We start from the raw sequence: 21,078 nt of genomic DNA, 5'->3' as shown, positions 1-21,078 counted from the left end.
CACAACCTGCCAGTTGGTAGTCACGCACCTAGACCAGTAGGCTACAAGACAGCTCGCATGAAGAGGCAGGCGAAACAGCCCTACACAGCCCTGCCGCAGTACACGGATATAATCATACCGTTATTAAATTCTTGAGATACGCGATTCCATATTATATTCCCTTTTAATCAAATTCTAAAAGTATGCTTGTTGACTCCGGTATCACGTTAGTTAAAGACTTCGAAGCTTACAATGTTTAGGGAAAAAATTGAATACTGGTGTGTATTTTTTTCTTTTCATGATAGGTGTCGCATTTTATATCATTTTCGTAGTTAGAAATTATGAAACGCCCTGTTAAAAGCAAGGAAGTTTTTATGCCCGTTGAAGTAAAACAAAATGCCTGACAAAGTATGGCTTGGACAGATTCCAAGTGCTTGTACAAATGTGCTAAAGAAATTATACTTTGAGTATACAGCTTGTCCAAAGTCATCCATTATTAATACTATTAGTAATATCTTCAGTAAAGGCTTTGATGCATAAATATTTCTGATAAAGGTAGGTTGTGTACTTTTGTCCAACTGAGCAATCTTGCTTTCATAAAATATACCAACATTTTAATGACTGATGATTAACATGCTGTAATACACAGTTCAAAATTAAAGGCTCAAATGCTGTACATGAGAGGTTAAGCTCCCCCTGGCGGTTTTACAAGGCGACGCCGGATAGTTAGTCATGTGACACACGTGAACTGCGTGATACCCCGGTGGGCGTGTCGCGGTATGCCGCGAAATACCTCACCCATTTTGAATGGCTGCATCTGTATAATCTGGACTGGGGGTAACTCTTCTTAGTGCACTTCTCACTGACTGGACTGATTGTATTGCATGTATTGTATTATTGCATTATTGTCTCATTTCGTTACACTGTGCTGTGTTGACTGTGTCAAGCTGCTGTTGCACTCCAATTTCCCTCACGAGATCAAAAAAGTATCTGTCTACTGTGCTTTCACCCTGATATCATTGAGCTTTACTATACTGTGTTGTTACCCCAATCTCACTGGACTTTACTGAGCTCTACTGTATTTTTACCCTGACCTCACTGCATTTTACAGCACTGTTCAGTGTTTTTACCCCAATCTCACTGGGTTTAACTGCTCTGTACTGTACTTTTCCACTGATCTCACTGGGCTGTACTGTGCTAGACTGTTTTTCCACCCTGATCTCACTGGGTTTAACTGCACTGTACTGTGTTTTTACCCTGATGTCACGGGGTTTTACTGTGCTGTACTTTCTTTATACTCGGATCTCAATGGACTGTACGGCACAGTACTGTGCTTTAACCCTGATTTCACTGGGCTTTACTATGCTGTACAGTGTTTTTACTCCCATCTCACTGGACTGTATGGCACAGTACTGTGTTTTTGCCCTGGTCTCACTGGGCTGTACTGCACTATATTGTGCCTTTTCCCTGATCTCAATGGGGTTTACTGAACTGCACCGTGTTTTTATCCTGAAGTCACAAGTCTTTACTGCGCTGAACTGTACTTTTGCCCCAATCGCACTGGGCTTTAAAGCACTGTACTGTGTTTTTACCCGTTTCTCACTGGGCTGTACTGCACTGTACAGTGTTTTTAACCTCATCTTACAGGGCTTTGCTGCTCTGTACTGTGTTTTCACGCTGATCTCACTGGGTTTAACTGTGCAATACTGTGTTTTTACCCTGATCTCACTGGGCTTAACTGCGCTATACTGTGGTTTAGATCTTTATCAATGGGTTTCACTGCACTGTACTGTGTTTTTACCCTGATCTCACTAGGCTGTACTGCACTGCACTGTGTTTTTACACCAATCTCACTGGGCTTTACTGTACTGTACTGTGTTTTTACCCCAATCTCATTGGGCTTTCCTGCACTGTACTGTATTTTTACCCTGATCTAACAGGGTCTTACTGCACTGCACCATGTTTTACCCTAATCTCACAGGGCTTTATTGAACTGTACTGTGCATTTACCCTGATCTCACAGGGCATTACTTCACTGTACTGTGTTTTTACCCTGATCTCATAGGGCTTTACTGCATCGTACTGTGTTTTTTTCCCTGATCTTAATGGCCTCATTGCACTGTACTGTGTTTTTACCTTGATCTCAGTGGGCTTCACTGTGCTGTACTGTACTGTTTTGACCTTAATCTCACAGGGTTTTGATGTGCTGTACTGTGTTTTTATCCCTATGTAGCTAGGCTGTACTGCACTATACTGTGCTTTTCCCTGATCTCACTGGGCTGTACTGAGCTGGACTGTTTTTACTCTCATCTCACAGGGCTTTATTAAACTGTACTGTGCTTTTACTCTAATCTCAGGACTTTATTGAACTGTACTGTCCATTTACCCCGATCTCACGGCGTGACTGCACTACTGTGTTTTTACCCTAATCTCATAGGGCTTTACTGTGCTGGACTGTGTTTTTACCTCGATCTATCTGGGCCTTACTGCACTGTACTATGTTTTTACCCAGATCTCAATGGACTGTACAGCACAGTACTGTGTTTTACCCTGATTTCACTGGGCTGTACTGCAATATATTGTGTTTTTACTCCAATCTCACTGGGCTTTACTGCACTGTACTGTGTTTTTACCCTGATGTCACAAGGCTTTACTGCGCTGTACTGTTTTTACCTACAGTGGTGTGAAAAAGTGTTTGCCCCCTTACTGATTTCTTATTTTTTTGCATGTTTGTCACACTGAAATGTTTCAGATCATCAAACAAATTGAAATATTAGACAACGATAACACAAGTAAACACAAAATGCAGTTTTTAAATGAAGGTTTTTATTATTAAGGGAAAAAAAAATCCAAACCTACATGGCCCTGTGTGAAAAAGTGATTGCCCTCCCTGTTAAAACATAAATCAACTGTGGTTTATCACATCTTTAGAAAGCTGAGTTCAATTTCTCTAGCCACACCCAGGCCTGATTACTACCACACCTGTTCTCAATCAAGAAATCACTTAAATAGGACCTGCCTGACAAAGTGAAGTAGACCAAAAGGTCCTCAAAAGCTCATCCAAGAGGTCACAAAAAAACCCACAACAACATCGAAAGAACTGCAGGCTTCACTTGCCTCAGTTAAGGTCAGTGTTCATGACTCCACCATAAGAAAGAGACTGGGCAAAAATGGCCTGCATGGCAGAGTTCCAAGACGAAAACCACTGCTGAGCAAAAAGAACATAAAGGCTCGTCTCAGTTTTGCCAGAAAACATCTTGATGATCCTTAAGACTTTGGGGGAAAATACTCTGTGGACTGACGAGACAAAAGTTGAACTTTTTGGGAGGTGTGTGTCCCATTTCATCTGGCGTAAAAGTAACACAGCATTTCAGAAAAGGAACATCATACCAACAGTAAAATATGGTGGTGGTACTGTAATGGTCTGGGGCTGTTTTGCTGCTTCAGGACCTGGAAGACTTGCTGTGGTAAATGGAACCATGAATTCTGCTGTCTACCAAAAAGTCCTGAAGGAGAATGTCCAGCCATCTGTTCGTGACCTCAAGGTGAAGGGCACTTGGGTTCTGTAGCAGGACAATGATCCAAAACACACCAGCAAGTCCACCTCTGAATGGCTTAAGAAAAACAAAATGAGGACTTTGGAGTGGCCTAGTCAAAGTCCTGACCTGAATCCGATTGAGGTGTTGTGGCATGACCTTAAAAAAGCGGTTAAGACTCAAAAACCCTCCAATGTGGCTGAATTACAACAATTCTGCAAAGATGAGTGGGCCAAAATTCCTCCACAGCGCTGTAAAAGACTCATTGCCAGTTATCACAAATGCTTGATTGTAGTTGTTGCTGCTAAGGGTGGCCCAACCAGTTATTAGGTTTAAGGTGCAATCACTTTTTCACACAGGGCCATGTAGGTTTGGATTTTTTTCCCCTTAATAATAAAAACCTTCATTTAAAAACTGCATTTTGTGTTTACTTGTGTTATCTTTGTCTAATATTTCAATTTGTTTGATGATCTGAAACATTTCAGTGTGACAAACGTGCAAAAAAATAAGAAATCAAGAAGGGGGCAAACACTTTTTCACACCACTGTATTTCTCACTGAGATTTACAGTGCTGTACTGCATTTTTACCCAGATCTCACTGGGCTGTACTGCACTGTATTGTGCTTTTACCATGATCTCACTGGGCTTTACTGCAGTGTACCATGTTTTTACCCTGAAGTCACAGGGCTTTACTACACGGGACTGTGTTTTTACCCCGATCTCACCGGGCTTTACTGCACTGTACTGTTTTTACCCTGATCTCAATGGACTGTACTGCACTATACTATGCTTTTACCCTGATTTCACTGGGATTTACTGCACTGTACTGTGCTTTTACCCTGAACTCACTGGGCTGTATAGTGCTGTACTGTGCTTTTCCTCTGATCTCACTGAGCTTTACTATGCTGGACTGTGTTTTTACTCTGATCTCACAGGGTTTTATTAAACTGTACTGTGCTTTTACCCTGATCTTACTGGGCTTCACTGCACTGTACTGTGTTATCATCCTGATCTCACCGGGCTTTACTGCACTATATTGTGCTTTTACCATGATCTCACTGGGCTATATAGTGCTGTACTGTGTTTTACCATGATTTCTCTGGGCTTTTTACTGCACTGTACAGTGTTTTTACCCCAATCTCACAGGGCTTTGATGTGCTGTACTGTTTCTACCTCGATCTAGGTGGGCTGTACTGCACTATACTGTGCTTTTACCCTGCTTTCACTGGGCTTTACTGTACTGTTCTGTGTTTTTACCCAGATCTCAATGGACTGTGAGGCACAGTACTGTGCTTTTACCCTGATCTCACTTGGTTGTGCTGCGCCGAACTGTGTTTTTACCCTGATCTCACTGGGCTTTACTGCACTGTACTGTGGTTTTACCCTGATCTCACAAGGCTTTGTTGCGATGTATTGTATTTTTACCCTGATCTCACTGGACTGTGCTGTGCTGAGCTGTGTTTTTACCCTGTGTTTTATCAGTGGGCTTTCCTGCACTGTACTGTGTTTTAACCCTGATGTCACAGGGTTTTACTGTGCTGTACTTTCTTTATACTCAGATCTCAATGGACTGTACGGCACAGTACTGTGCTTTTACCCTGATTTCACTGGGCTTTACTATGCTGTACAGTATTTTTACTCCCATCTCACTGGACTGTATGGCACAGTACTGTGCTTTTTCCCTGATCCCAATGGGGTTTACTGCACTGTACTGTGTTTTTATCCTGAAGTCACAGGGCTTTACTGCACTGGACTGTGTTTTTACCCTAAACGCACTGGGCTTTACTGCACTGTACTGTGTTTTGACCCTGATCTCAACAACCTCATTGCACTGTACTGTGCTTTAACCCAGATCTCCCTTGGCTGTACTGCACTGTACTGTGTTTTTACACCAATCTCATTGGGCTTTACTGCACTGTACTGTATTTTTACCCTGATGTAACAGGGTTTTACTGCGCTGCACTGTGTTTTACTCTAATCTCACAGGGCTTTATTGAACTGTACTGTGTTTTTTTCCCTGATCTTAATGGCCTCTTGCTCTGTACTGTGTTTTTACCTTGATCTCAGAGGGCTTCACTGTGCTGTACTGTACTGTTTTGACCTTAATCTCACAGGATTTTGATGTGCTGTACTATGTTTTTATCCCTATCTAGGCTTTACTGCACTATACTGTGCTTTTACCCTGATCTCACTGGGCTTTAATGCACTGTACTGTTTTAACCCTGATCTAACTGGCTGCACTGAGCTGTACTATGTTTTTACCCTTAACTCACTGGGCTTTCCTGCGCTGGATTGTGTTTTTACCCTTGTTTCACAGGGCTTTACTGTGCTGTGCTGTACTGTACTGTACTGTTTTTACCCTGATGTCACGGGGTGTACTGCACTGTACTGTGTTTTTACCCTGATCTCTCAGGGCTTTATAGAATTGTACTGTGTTTTTACCCTGATCTCACAGGGCTTTACTGCGCTGTACTGTTTTTACCCTGATCTCACTGGCCTTTCCTGTGCTGGATTGTTTCTTTACTCTGGTCTCACAGGGCTTTATTAAACTGGCCTGTGGTTTTACCCTGATGTCACAGGGCTTTACTTTACTGTACTTTTACCCTGATGTCAGTGGCTGTACTGCGCTGTACTGTGCTTTTATCCTGATCTCACTGGGCTTTACTATACTGTGTTTTCCCACCGATCTCACTGCGCTTTACTGTACTGTACTGTGTTTTTATCCTGATGTCACTGTGGTTCTACTGTGTTGTACTTCACTGGACTTTACTGCACTGCACTGAGATTCTACCCTGATCTCTCTGTGGCTCTACTGTGTTGTACTGTACTATTACTCTGATTTCAATGGACTGTACTGCACTGTATTGTGTTTTAACCACAATCTCACTGGGTTTATTGAACTATACTCGTGTTCTTACCCTGATCTCACTGGGCTTTACAGCACTATGCTTTTACCCTGATTTCGCTGGGCTGTACTGCACTGTGTTTTTACCCTGATCTCAGGGCTTTACTGCGCTGTACTGTTTTTACCCTGATTTAACAAGCTGTACTACTCTGTACTGTGTATTTACTCTGGTCTCACAGGGCTTTATTGAACTTTACTGTGTTTTTACCTTAATGTCACAGGACTGTACTGTACTGTTTTCACCCTGATGTCATTGGCTTTATTGCATTGTACTATGTTTTTACCCTGATCTCACAGGGCTTTACTGTGCTGTACTGTTTTAACCCCGATTTAACTGACTGTACTGCTATGTACTGTGTTTTTACCCTAAACTCACAGTGGCTCTACTGTGTTTTCGTTTCTAAACTAAACCACCGTAATGGAAGTCGGACATGCCTGATTTGCAGGATATGTTTTTCTAATAAATATGTCAGTTTTGTCTTTTAAAATTCCCTTCATATCCTGACAGGCCCAGGCAATTTCTCAGACGAGAAGAAGATGCTCCTTGAAAACAACACCGCAATATTCACGTAATCCTGCACCTCAAATCCCAGGGATTTTACAGCAAACAGACCAGTACAGAACACTAGAGACACCCTGATATCCACTTTATCCCGCATCCCAAAACTCAGGGATTTTATAGCTCCTAGACAGACCAGTACAGAACACTAGAGATCCCCCGATATTCAGTTTATCGATAAAAAAAAACACTAAACGAGATCCCAACATTTTCTATAGCGGGTGGGTGTTCCTTATCCAGTTATTGAACAAGATGCCCCAATAAATAACTAAACAATACCGAATCAGCCTAAACTAGCCGTTTTCAGTCCTGTTACAGTATATCAGCACCATAACCGGACAGTATCAGTGCAGCTTTCTAGTAAAATAATCCCATTGCTACATCACACAAGTCTTTCCCACTTCACTCTGCATCTCTCCACTATATTCTGACCAGTGAGAACGTTAAAGACACTGTTTTAAAACACACAGACACTGACTTCATATAAGTCACAGCACTGACCTGACAGCTCCAGTTTCATGTCCATTTCTTCTTTCATTTATTTCTTTTATTTTTTTAGTTAATGTGAGTTTGACACGAGGCTGAAGATGGCTACTTATTCGTGTTTTTCCTTCCACCTTAAATGCTGCTGCAGTGACGTTATATCGCCTTTCACCTGTAATTGACTCTCTTTGGTCAGTACTAATCCAGAAGGAATACTGTAGATATCCTCAGTGAAAGGGAATATCCAAATACATAGCGACTGTCCTAGTTGTATTTGTGCATGGAATATATTTCAGAAAATCGCAAACCAATTTTAAAAACTCACAATAACATGAACTTACACTGGGAAAAGGTGACTGCACTTTCTACTTATTACTAGGGCCCTCCCACCTGATTATAAAATTGTCTCACAATTCTAAAACTCAGGTGTGAGAGACAATGGAGCAGACTATCAAAATCCTGGACTTCAGGAATTTTTACTGTATATGACCCACTGTACATGGCATGCAAGAATACATTGGCAAATGGTGATTGCACTTTCTGCTGATTTGCCGTGCCCTTCACTCCTGATTATAAAAACGTCTCAAACTTCTGACATTGAGGTGTGAGATACAATGTGACAGACTGTCAAAACCTTGAAGTACAAGAACTTTTACTGTACCGTTTTTTTAAATATGACCCTCTGAACATGGCATGAGAGAATACATTCGCAAATGGTGATGGTGCTTTCTGCTGTATTGCTGTGGCCCTCCCTCCTGATTATAAAAACGTCTCAAACTTCTGACACTGAGGTGTGAGACACAATGTAACCGACAATGAAAATTTACTGTACCATTTTTTAAATATGACCTTGTGAACATGGAATGTGAGGATTTACAGTCTACAAAACAGCGCAACTTCTGCTGATTTGCTTTGTCCCTCCTTCCTCATTACTAAAACATCTTAATATTGTGACACTAAGGTAAGAGAGAAATAAATTACTCATCATGTACATTTATAATAACTACATTTCACTGTTGCATTTCTGCATTGTGACATTCTGAACATGGCATGTTAAAAAATATAGGAAACCTAGATCAGGACAGGCTAACTGCAATTCATAGTGATTTGTCATTGTCTTACTTTCTGAATGAAAAACGTCTTTTTTCAGTGATTATGACACTCCATAATGACATAAATTATACTTTAATGTCAGAATAAATAATCACGGAAAAAATACTTACAGTGGACATTCATAGTTGTGATTATAGAAATGTTATATATCAGGTGGGTAGCTGCGTCAGCATGCATAGGCTTCAAAGGAACAATTAAAGGTTTATTCCATGTTGAAAAGAGAAGAAGGGAAACAACTTCTCGGCTGTGGAGCCTTCTTCAGGTCTAAGAACGATAGGGCAGTCAGCAAAGATAATCTTCGGTAAAGCGGTTGAGGTCGACTTGGGTTTGCGGGATGTCCAGCTTCTTGGGGACTAGTAAAAAACTGAGGCTTTTGCCGGGAACAGATTGCTCATCCTGCAAAAGCGAAAGTTCAGGGGTTATAGTAACAACAAGGTTAGGATTGGCAGTAGGGTTGCTGATGGTTTTTCTGAGTATAAGATCATTGAGTTTTTTATCCTTCTCTGATTTAACAGCAAACAGACCAGTACATAACACTAGAGACACCCTGATATTCACTTTATCCTGCATCTCAAAACTCAGGGATTTTATAGCTCCTAGACAGACCAGTACAGAACACTGTACTCTGAAGTGAGAAACTGGTAGAGCTGGGAGTTGAGGGACCTGATGAGATTAGTTATGAGGGAATTAACCAAAACTTTGCATTATATCTTTTAAACTATGTATCTTTTACTTATATTTTACTAAATCCGTCTCAGGATATCTGGTCTCAAAAGATAACATAAGCACATGATATCTTTACGCACAGCTGTTCTGAGGGAAATGACCGAGTGACCTCTCCTGGAACAAATGGTCTATTCAGCAGAAGGGGCTGCTTGTCACTCAAGCCAGCAGTAAAGAATATATATGTAATGGTCAGCTTTTTAGAATGACTGTATATAGCCACAATGCAAGTAGAGAATCATGTGGGAGTGTATCTTGTTTCATTTGTTTCACTGTATAAAAGAGCGCTGTAAGCATTTTCTTTGAAGTCTTGTGCCACACGACGCAAGACTTCCATATGCATATGAATAAAGACGACTTTCAACACACAAAGGCTCAGCAGATGCCGTTTTTTCTGGCACTACAATTATAAAAGGAATATGATGTGGAGCTCTTACCCATTACTTAACTTTTTTTAAGTTGCCATCAAAGATAAACTACAGTCAGCAAAGATAAAAAGATAATTATTTTTGCTGATTGCCCTATCTTTCTTAAACCTGAAGAAGGCTCCACAGCTTAAAGTTGTTTCCTTCCTTCTCTTTTCAACATAGAATAAACCTTTTCTTGTTCCTTTGCAGCCTACGCATGCTGACACAGCAAACATCTGATATATAACTTTCCTATAATCACAACTATGAATGTCCACTGTGGGCATTTTTCCATGATTATTTATTCTGGCATTGAAGCTTATTTTATGCCATACCAAAGTGTCATAATCACTGAAAAAATATGTTTTTCATTCAGAAAGTAAGACAATGACAAATCACTATGAATTGCAGTTAGCCTGTCCTGATCTAGGTTTCCTATATACTTTAACATGCCATGTTCAGAATGTCACAATGCAGAAATGCAACAGTGAGGTGTTGTAATTACAAATGTACATGATGAGTGATTTTCTCTCTCTTACCTTAGTGTTCCAATATTAAGATGTTTTAGCAATGAGGAAGGAGGGACAAAGCAAATCAGCAGAAGGTGCGCTATTTTGTTGACTATAAATCCTCACATTCCATGTTCACGGGCTCATATTTTAAAATTGGTACAGTAAATTTTATTGTACTTCAGGGTTTTGACTGTCTGTTACATTGTCTCTCACACCTCAGTGTCAGAATTGTGAGATGATTTTATAATCAGGAGGGAGGGCCATAGCAATACAGCAGAAAGTGCAATTAGCTTTTCCCAATGCATTCTCATAGGTCATGTTCAGAGGGTCATATTTAAAAAATGCTACAGTAAAAATTCCTGAAGTTAAGTATTTTTATAGTCTGCTATATTGTCTCTCATATCTCAGTGTCAGTATTTTGAGACATTTTTATAACCAGGGGGTAGGTTCATAGCAATAAGCATCATCCTTTTCTCATCCTCAGTTAACCATATATTCTCATATGCCATATTCTAAATGTCCCATTTAATGCTGCTATATTAAAGTGTCTTGTAAAATACAATAATTTGAGACTTAAAATGATCAGAAGGCAAGGTCGTGGTAAATATACAGAAAGTGACAGTGAATTCACGTTTTGCTTTTGTCTTATTTACTCGTTGTCTAATATGCCAGTTTGTGTAGTTGTGAGTTTTGAAAATTGGTTTTAGATTTTCTGAAACGTGTTTCATACAAAAATGCAATTTGGACAGTCACTATTTGGTTACACATTCCACTTTTCTGAGGATATGTAATCCATCCGGATTAGTACATTTAAAACAGACTGTAGAAAGCCATCTACAGGCGAAAGGCGACATAACGTCATAGCAGCAGCATTTATGGTGGAATGAAAAACGCAAATAAGAAGCCAACTTCAGCCTCGGGAGTTTGACACCCTAATTTACAGCGCTTCTCTAATAAAAAACGCATGTGAGTTAAGTCATTTTAAGTTTGAACGAGGTGTTTTCGCCCCTGTTACTGTATCGCAGCTGTTTTCTGCACCGAAACCAGACAACAAAGGAGAGGAAGTTACAGACACACGGATTGAAAACACACGGATATTGCAAAACAAAAAAATTTGCAATGGTCGATTATTTATGGCATTTATTTCTAAACTAAACCATCGTACCGACAGTTTGACACGCCTGATTTTAGGACGTGTTTCCTAAAGTCATTGTATTTATGAAGATGTTTTCAGTCCTATTACTGTAATTGCAGGTGTTTTAAGCGCCATAACCGGACAACAACAGTTCAGTTTCCAGTAAAGAATCGCGTTGCAACATCACACAAGTCTTTCCCACTTCACTCTGCATCTCTCCACCAGATTATCACCATTGAGGAAGTTAAAGACACTGGTTTTAAACACACAGACACTAACTTCATACAAGTCACCACACTGACCTGACAGCTCCAGTTTCGTGACCATTTCTTCTTTTATTTCTGCAGTAATATCACAAGAAAGCCTCTGGGTACCCTGAATTGTCTGTCCCTGATCTTCTCCTGCTCCCGACTCCTTCTCCCACAGCTGCAATCTCCACTTCAGGCTCTCGTTTTCCTTCTTCAGCTGCGACATTTCACTCCCGACACTGTCCTCCACACACTGTGTGATGTTAAACACGGCCCGTCTCACCAGAATCTGGGAGATGCTGCGAAGTTTGTCTTGAAACGCATCCTCGCAGTCCAACATCCTGTTTCGGAAAACATCGGAAACTTCACACACGATCGATTTCAGCAAAACCTCCATGAAAGAGTGAAGCTCGGTTTGCAGATTTAACAGGAAATTAGCCATTTTCTTACTAATTTATTGACAAAAAAGACGAGCTGAGGAGGTTTAATCTTTATTTTGATCTAAAACAGCGGAATCAATATCTGCCACGAGGTGAAATGCCTACACAGTCGCGTAATATGATGACGTCATTTCTTGGCGCTGCTTCAGCTTCAAAACAAGCGAGGAGCGGAGCTGAGAAAGAAAAGAGGAGTTTCTTCAACCAAAAATAAACCTCACTGCACCTATTAGCACCACCTAGTCAGGAAAAGTGAACCGCCTGCGAGTTCCGCTGTTCGTGGGTATGAATTCCATGTAATAATAAGTGTATTTCCCGTGTTTGTGTTTTTTTTTTTAACTGTGTGCTTGTTAGCATTATTCTCGATGCAGTGGGGTTTTATGTACGTTGTATGTTCAAAATACGTTTTAATTAAAATACACAAGAGTTTCAGCTGTGCTCATCAGCTGATCCCTTAACTCCTTTGATAGAAAATAAGCACAGCAAAACCCACCAATACAATTTTGTAAATAATAATAATATTGTAACGAATTCGGGTTTCGGTGCGAGCAGGCATGGGACTCAGGGAATATGGTTGAACACATTTATTAACTTGAACTTGAACCGGGAAAGGTACACACACAAGGACAGGGGTTACAGAGCTGCACCTTCGCTAACACAGACACGAAGGGAAGGGGCTGTCTCCTAGCCTCCGCCCTACTATATAGCCCCCATGCTAAACCGCTACAATACTTATAATAATAATTGCTTACACTTATATAGCGCTTTTCCGGACACTCCACTCAAAGTGCTTTACAGGTAATGTACAGCATCTACCTGGATGATGCGAGTGCAGCCATAATTCGCCAGAACGCTCACCACACATCAGCTATCAGTGGAGAGGAGAGCAGAGTAATGAAGCCAATTCATAGATGGGGATTATTAGGAGGCCATGACTGGTAAGGGCCAATGGGAAATTTGGCCAGGACTCCAGGGTTACACCCCTACTCTTTTCGAGAAACGCCCTGGGATTTTTAATGACTGCAGAGAGTCAGGACTTCGGTTTTACATCTTATCTGAAGGACGGCACTATACTGGGGCATTAAGACACCTACAGACCGCAGGGTGAACACCCCCTGCTGGCTCCACTAACACCTCTTCTAGCAGCAAGCTTAGTGTTTCCCAGGAGGTCTCCTGTCCAGGTACTGACCAGGCTCACACCTGCTTAGCTTCAGTGGGTTTCCAGTTCTGAGTTGCAGAGTGATATTGCTTCTGGCAATATAAGTTACAATAATCAAATCAAATAAAAATCAAATTAATGTTTATTTATCAAATGCACAACAATACAGCGTGCAGCAGTAGTTGCTGGCAATGAAATGACTTTTCTACAAGCTCACCGGGTCAGTGGGGGGGGTTAAAAATCACAAAATTTACAAAAGTTAAAAAAGGTTACATAATAATACATAATAGTACGATAGAAATTGAATAAAATAAACTCAATACTCAATATAAATAGAGCTTCTATGTGTCCATGGTGTATGCAATATATTATGTCCTAGTAGTGCAGTATGATGAATACACTGAAAATTGTGTCACTGTAGCCATTATAGGTGATTTGCTAAAGGAGCTGCAGGTTGACTATTTAGCAGTCTTATTGCCTGGAGTTAGAAGCTGTTCCATAATCTGTTGGACTTTGACCGAATGCTTCAGTACCGTTTACCAGACTGTAGGAGGGAAAACAGTTTGTGACTGGGATGACTGGGGTCCTTGAGAATGGATCTGGACTTCTTAAGACATCTAGCTGAGTAGATGTCCTGGATGTTTGGTAGCTCACAGCTGGTAATAAGCTGTGCTGATTTCACCACCCTCTGTAGTACTTTGCGATCCCGGGCGGAGCAGTTCCCATACCAGGCAGTGATGCAACCAGTCAGGATGCTCTCAATAGTCCACCTGTAGAAGTTGGCCTGGATATGTGATGGCATGCCAAATGTCTTTAGCCTGCAGAGAAAGAATAGGCGCTGCCGTGCTGTTTTGACCATGATGTTGGTGTGGTGGGTCCAGGTAAAGTCCTCCATGATGTTAACTCCCAGGAACTTAAAACTGCTGACCCTCTCCACTGCAGTCCCATTGATATAGATAGTTGTGTGATCTCCTCCCTGGTGTTTCCTATAGTCCACAATCATCTCCTTAGTCTTACTGATGTTCAGACTCTGTAAACAGACTCTTCACCATCTGTGATCAGGCCAATGACTGTTGTATCGTCCACAAACTTAATGATGGAGTTTGAGTTATGCCTGGTGACACAATCATGGGTAAATAAGGAGTAAAGGACAGGGTAAAGCACACAGCCTTGGGGGGTTCCAGTGTTTAGAGTCAGTGTTAATAATACACATAATTATAATTATAATATGTATTTATAATATGCATAACACTGAATGCAGTATCATAAAGTATCATAGTATCTTTCTACAGATGGGGAATCCATTAAGTCATTTTGTTCCTTTTTGAAAATGAAGCAGCTAAACAAAGTAAGACATACATTTGATAACTTGTATAAGACCTTCCAGTAAACTTGCCTCTTCAGGTGAGCTGCCATTCCATTCTAGCTGATGTAGCAGTTTTTTGGCATCTTTAAACTTTAATGTTTCCTGGCAGCTATCTTAGTTTCTCCAGCTGGAAGAAACAAAAGACTCTAGCATAAAAAAATAAACTCCAAAGGTGAGGGAACACGGAAGTGATTTGGGGAAAAAAGGGAAGGTAAACACCACTCAGAATTTACACTTTACCTCTCTAGCCTAGTAAGTTTTGTATATATCTATCTCTGTAACCTGTAGATTACAGATGTAAGAACAAGTGGCTTCTGATGTCAAAATGTGTGATAAATAGGTGAAGATATTTCAGTTTGAGTCTTCCAGAGAATGTATCCTGAGCCTTAATTTCAGAAAGAGTATGATCTGTGTCACACATATACATGGTCCCTTAGATCATTTCAAAATCACCCAGAGAAGATAATGTGTGCCAGGTAATCTCATTTGGAGAAAATGTCCTGCCATTTACATTTGTGAGACAGGATGAAGACGGCCAGACTGCTTCAGAGTTCATGTCAGAGCAGTGAGAATCACAGATCTGTCTAATCGACAGTTCCCCATCTCAGTTCCTCTTCCTGTATGATCATACCAACTTTCTTCTGTTTCAGAGGAAACATCAGAACTGTGAGGATCACACATCTGTCTAAGATGACAGTTCACCTCTCCTGGCCCTCACTATTCTCCAGTCACACTGATTTCTGTCTTGGAATCAGACAGACAATCACAATGAGCTTATTAATGTATACTGTCCAGGTCGCCCACTTAGCTCACAGAATGCAGGTCTTCTTCATATTCCACACATTAATAAAATAACAGTTGGCGGTAAAGCCTTGGTTACAGGGCCCCTAGCTTATGGAACAGTCTCCCACCCCATGCTCAGGATGCCGAGTCAATCTCAGTATTTAAATCCAGACTGAAAACCTATTATGTCAGCCTAGCCTACTCACAGCTTACATTGTAGCCTGCTGCAACCATGGCTGCTGGTGCTGCTGTACATGCCATTGTGTGTCTCTATGTTGGTCCACCAGGTAGAAACATCTGTTCTGACCAAACTATCCTATTCTCTTCGCCACATGTCCGGATGGCACCTGGGCTGGACACCACCTGACTTGGATGCTGCAATACTGCCATGGATTCAAGAGGGATATTGTGGATATAGCTATCGTTTAGGAGGATTTTGCTGGTCTACAGAGATCTGCATGGATTACTGACATACAGAAGACTTGATGGATGGATTAATACCCTTATTCATTTATTCATTTTTTAATTTTATAATATTAGCATGCCCAAAGGGGTTGGGCAGCCAGTTGACCTTGGACCCCCTGGAGGTTTTTTTTTCTCTGTACTAAGGAGTTTTTGGTTCCTCTCCTCCATTGACTTCTGGTCTTTTCTGTTCTGTATTACAACATGTATGGTCACTTTCTTTGTTACGTGCCTTGGGGCAACTTTGTTGTGCAAGGTGCTATATAAAAATAAATTGAATTTAATTAACCATCCACTGTGCAGAAACTCACAGTCCTTGTGAAAATGACAGTCTTTCTCTAAATAAGGGGACAGCTTATACCAAAACGTCTGCTCACTTGTTCTGTGGGACAGAGGCACCACAGAGATTTACTAAGAGTGGCAATAAGGAATCGGATTTCTCACCCCAGCTTCTCTTACCTCTAGACTATGAGGATCATTCTGTTAGAATGTCCAGCTACAAAAGAGGGATTTCAATTATACTGTGACACTGAGAAGACAGAGTATAGGACCCACAGAGACCAAGAGAAGGGCTTGAGTTGGAAAGAGCAGATCAATGGAGAGGATGGCAAAACTACATTAATGAGCTCAATCATTCTCAGTGAAAGAGCAGCTCACCAAGGGGGATGTGATGGAGGTGGGTAATGAGAGTAAAAAGCTCCTCTCTCAATGTAGGTGAAGACGACCATGAGAGAACCTTCTTGCCAGTTAACCCTAGGGTTAACCAGAGCTGCTGCTGTTACTGATGACTCTTCATCTTCAGACACTGATAACACAGAGACTGAGGGTCAGAAAGACAGGATGACATCCACTGCTAATTGCTATACAGCATAAACCACAATTACAAAAAATGAGACAAAACCTCTTTAGAAGCCCTTTACACAGAGAATTCTTAACACATTCTCAATGTAAAGAGAGAAGTACAACATAATGTGTACACGGCTGAATTAGGCCAATACCCACTGCTAATGGCCAGCAGCCATATCACTCTGCAACTCACAAATGGCAACACACTGAAGCTAAGCAGGTGTGAGCCCTTGTCAGTATCTGGACAGGAGACCTCCTGGGAAAAACTTAAGGTTGCTGAGGAAAGAGGTGTTAGTGGAGCCAGCAGGGGGCGCTCACCCTGCGGTCCATGTGGGTCCTAATGCGCCAGTATAGTGACGGGGACATTATACTTTAAACAGGCGCCATCCTTCGGATAATATGTAAAACCAAGGTTGTGACTCTCTTTGGTCATTAAAAATCCCAGGGCGTTTCTCGAAAAGAGTAGGGGTGTAACCCTGGAGTCCTGGCCGAATTTCCCATTGGCCCTTACCAATCATGGCCTCCTAATAAACCCCATCTGTGAACTGGCTTCATTACTCTGCTCTCCTCCCCACTGATAGCTGTGTGGTGTGGTGAGCGTTCTGGGCATTATGGCTGCCGTTGTATCATCCAGGTGGGACTGCACATTGGTGGTGGTGGAGGGGAGTCCCCATTACCTGTAAAGCGCTTTGAGTGGAGTGTCCAGAAAAGTGCTATATAAGTGTAAGCAATTATTATTATTATAAACTGTTGTATTGCCAAAAACAACAAAAGTGTGTCATTGTGCTATGCAGAGAGAGGGTTAGTCATGTAGGAGAGAGAGCTGTGTGTCAGTATGCCATACAGAGAGAGGGTTAGTTGTCATGATTGTAAGCCCCTCCTCTTAAAGACGCTCCGGCTCTTCCTCGTTTGTCCTGTTTTTTTACACCTGCTTCCTGTTCCAGCCCCTCCCTACAAGAGCCAGATGCTCCCACCATTCCAGGCTTAGCTGTGGAAGATGGACGCTCGGAAGCCCACCTACCAGTGAGCCCAGGAGAGGCTTTTTGACCATCTGGGTCTGAGGCTTGGAGCGCCTGGCCCCGTTAGCTCTTTTTTATTCCCCAGTCCATGCACTGGATCCCACTCTGGCTTTTAACCTTCATGTCTGTCAAGGATGGACTCTAGACTTTAGCTCACCCTGACTTGTTTGCCTTGGCCACACCCCCCCCGAGCACCAGCGCACCGTCGACACACTGTCCTGTTCTTCTAGTCCCGATTCTAGTCTTTTTCCCCGTGTTTGTCTCACTCCCCTCAAGATTCTGCTGTCTGCATAAGGTCCTGAAAGACACATCGTGACATTAGCGGTGTAAGAAAGAGCCGTGTGTCAGTGTGCCATACAGAGAGAGGGATAGTGATGTAGGAGAGAGAGCTGTGTATCAGTGTGCCGTACAGAGAGGGTCAGTGATGTAGGAGAGAGAGCTGTGTGTCAATGTGCTGTTTGTCAGTGTGCCCTACAGGTTCAGTGATGATTTATATACAGATCACTGAGTCAGTATAGGGGAGTCAATCATACTCACTGGAAGGAGGATGTTCAGCACTGCTTGGCTTCTTCTTCTATTTTACTTCTTCTTCCTCTTGTGTCTGTCTCACTGTAACAGAAGCAGAAAGGATTCACATGAGGGGAAGTTCATCTTTCGTTTATTGTTGCTCAGTGGTGCATCCATCATGTTATGTTTTCAGCTGTTCCGGTGACAGTTTAAACCCCAGTTATATAAAACACATCACATTAAAACAGCGCTGTAATGACAAAGAAATCTGAGCCTCAACAGGCCTGCATACGGTATCTTAAGAGGAACTGATCTCTGTTCTGGAGTGTTTACCTGACAGAGATCAGTAAAAAGTAAAAAGAGTAGGAGCAGCAGCGATGAGAGTAGGAAAGTACTGGAAGAATGGAGTAGCAAATGTGCCATGAAGAAAAAAAATCGCTGTCATTTTCTTGACAGCCAGCAGTATTTCTTCTGCACTGATTAACAGGTTTTTGTATTTCATTTTTTACATGCTGTATACATTTCTTGAAAACAAGTTGTTCCAGAAAGGAAATGAATACTTGTATTAAACTAAATCGAGCCAAATGTCGCTGTCCATAATGATAAATTCTGTACATCAAGACAGGAAGAAGGGCACCACTGGGAATCGGAGCCAGGATCTTCTGTTTAATAGGCAGGCACTTTAACCAGCTAAGCCATGGAGTCATCAGAGCATTACCCTTTTACAACCACTTGGACACACCTGAGGAATCCAGAATACATGCTTTTAACAACTTCTCTCCTACAGATCAAGCTGCATATTCTTTGCCTGTCATGAGGAAACACATACTGTAACAAGTGCTGTCCGTTCATGATTTCACATAGCGTCTATGTGGCACCTGTAACATCCTGTTTTGTGTTCTGGCAAAGTCCCATATAAGGAGGTGTTTTTCTGTTACACCAGCATAAGAACGGAAAGTACTGAGTCGACAGTTAGCAGGTCATATGATGTATGTGCTAATACTTTGTTACCTTGTATAAAAAGACTAACTTCATAACCGTTAGGAGAGACTAGCTTCTGTAAGCTGCTCTCCCGCATGGAAGTGTAATAAACAGCTCTTCTTTCACCAACATCAGGACATTTTATATGACACTACACACCTTTCTGAGACATCTGCGTTCGGGGTGTGTTGAGCCTGCTCGCTGAGCAATTTGCCTCCTTTAAATGGAATAACAGCACTGACAGCAATACAAACAAAGAGCATTGGCTTTTATATGGGACTTTTCATCTCCAAGGAGTTCAATGTGTTTTGCGTGTACAACAGGGTGTCCTCTACACCCGCTGCTGAAGCACACCACAGGCTCGGTGGCTTGACATCTCCCAAGGAAAATGTTTAAATGGCAGGTGGAAAAGCAAAAAGACCCTCAAGTACGAGGAAAGATGATTATCTTGAGCTCACTGTCTCATGTCCCATGGTATCTGTCTCCTTGACAAAGTGTCGGAGTGCTTAAGGCAATAAACTGCTAATCTCTTGTGTTCTGTCCCCGTGGGATTGAATCCCATCCTCCTTGAATTTAGAGTTTGAAGGGAGTGCCTTTTTTAAATTGGGTTTATGTTCTTTTCCTCTTTTACTCCAGTGCTAGACCACTAATTTTTCAACTGGTTTGAACATGGTATAGCTGACCGACAGCATGGATACTTGGCCCACAAGCAGTAACAGCATAAGTATCAGTATCATATTTGGCTGCAGTACATTGGTTTGGGAGTGGCAATAACTTTCCTGTGAAAACTGGTGTGCCTACAAGAGTAACAAGAACCAACCCAAATTCAACAGTTACTTTCCATAGGTAAGAAGATAGGCAACATTGCTCCAGGTGATGCTCGCATTCTCAAGCTTGGCATGACTGAAAAACAAAAAACAGTTTAAACGTAACAGTTAGTTTCAGTCACTAAAAACAAACAATGGTGCTCCAGGTGATGCTGCAATTCACAATCTCAGCATGACTCCGCTGTATAAGTACCACACGCTGACCAATTGCGCCACTGGAGCTGTGCAAGTTGCTCTCCTTACACAGACTGACACTGCATAAACACGGGGTGAAACACACAGGGTGTCGGCTGTGGATCCATCTCCGCATGGGAGAAGAGGACAGGAAAATAGTAAGGAAAATTCAAGAGAAGAAAAGGAACAATATGAATTTGGGTGACAATATTGGAAGAGTAATTAGTCTGGGAAATTAACTACTTTTGCAGTTTCTTGAATTTCATTATGCAGATCAGTATTGTTGTATCATACAAATGACAAAGTTCAGGTGTCATGAAATAAAGAAGTCTCTTTATTTCATATGCGTATGGAAGTCCGGTTTGCAACCACCAGACTTAAAAATAAGTAGCTGAAGATGGTCCTTTATACCTTAAAATAAAACCAGTTACTATGACACATTCTAAACAAATGATAAGACAGCAACACATGCCAATTAATTATATCTAAGTTGGAGACTAGACAACAGTTAGTTCTTTTCATGTTCTGGGCGTACACCCAGCGTACCAAATACATGCCCTTTATCTTACTGACCAAGGACAGGCAGCATCTTTATATATTTGGGCGCAAAGCTGACTTCAAGACACTGGACTGCATAGTTTGCAAAAATACAAAAACAAGAAATGATATTATCAACTCACTTCCCAGGTGTCACTCTTATCTCTTCACTATCAATAATGAATTTATTGCCAGCAGCCATATCACCCTGCAGCACACAACTGGCAACTCACTGAAGCTAAGCAGGTGTGAGCCTGGTCAGTATCTGGATGGGAGACCTCCTGGGAAAAACTAAGGTTGCTGCTGGAAGAGGTGTTAGTGGGACCAGCAGGGGGTGCTCACCTTGTGGTCCACATGGGTCTTAATGCCCCAGTATAGTG

The 21,078-nt window shown here is 41.7% G+C and overlaps 1 protein-coding gene across 1 annotated transcript in view; it reads right to left on the bottom strand.

The window, feature by feature from the left end:
• LOC107076000 (zinc finger protein 709-like) overlaps positions 1–12,161 on the bottom strand; it is a 40,572-nt gene extending 28,411 nt beyond the window's left edge. The window contains exon 1 of the mRNA XM_069198910.1: positions 11,655–12,161. Coding sequence (XP_069055011.1) covers positions 11,655–12,042 — 388 coding nt within the window. The 5' untranslated portion in view covers positions 12,043–12,161. The remainder of the gene's footprint in view (positions 1–11,654) is intronic.
• Positions 12,162–21,078: the final 8,917 nt, after the last annotated feature.

Source organism: Lepisosteus oculatus, chromosome 14 (genome assembly GCF_040954835.1).
Source record: "Lepisosteus oculatus isolate fLepOcu1 chromosome 14, fLepOcu1.hap2, whole genome shotgun sequence".
Taxonomy (NCBI): domain Eukaryota; kingdom Metazoa; phylum Chordata; class Actinopteri; order Semionotiformes; family Lepisosteidae; genus Lepisosteus; species Lepisosteus oculatus.
Note: the sequence above shows the minus strand (reverse complement) of the source record. Positions and strands in the feature narration are given on the sequence as shown.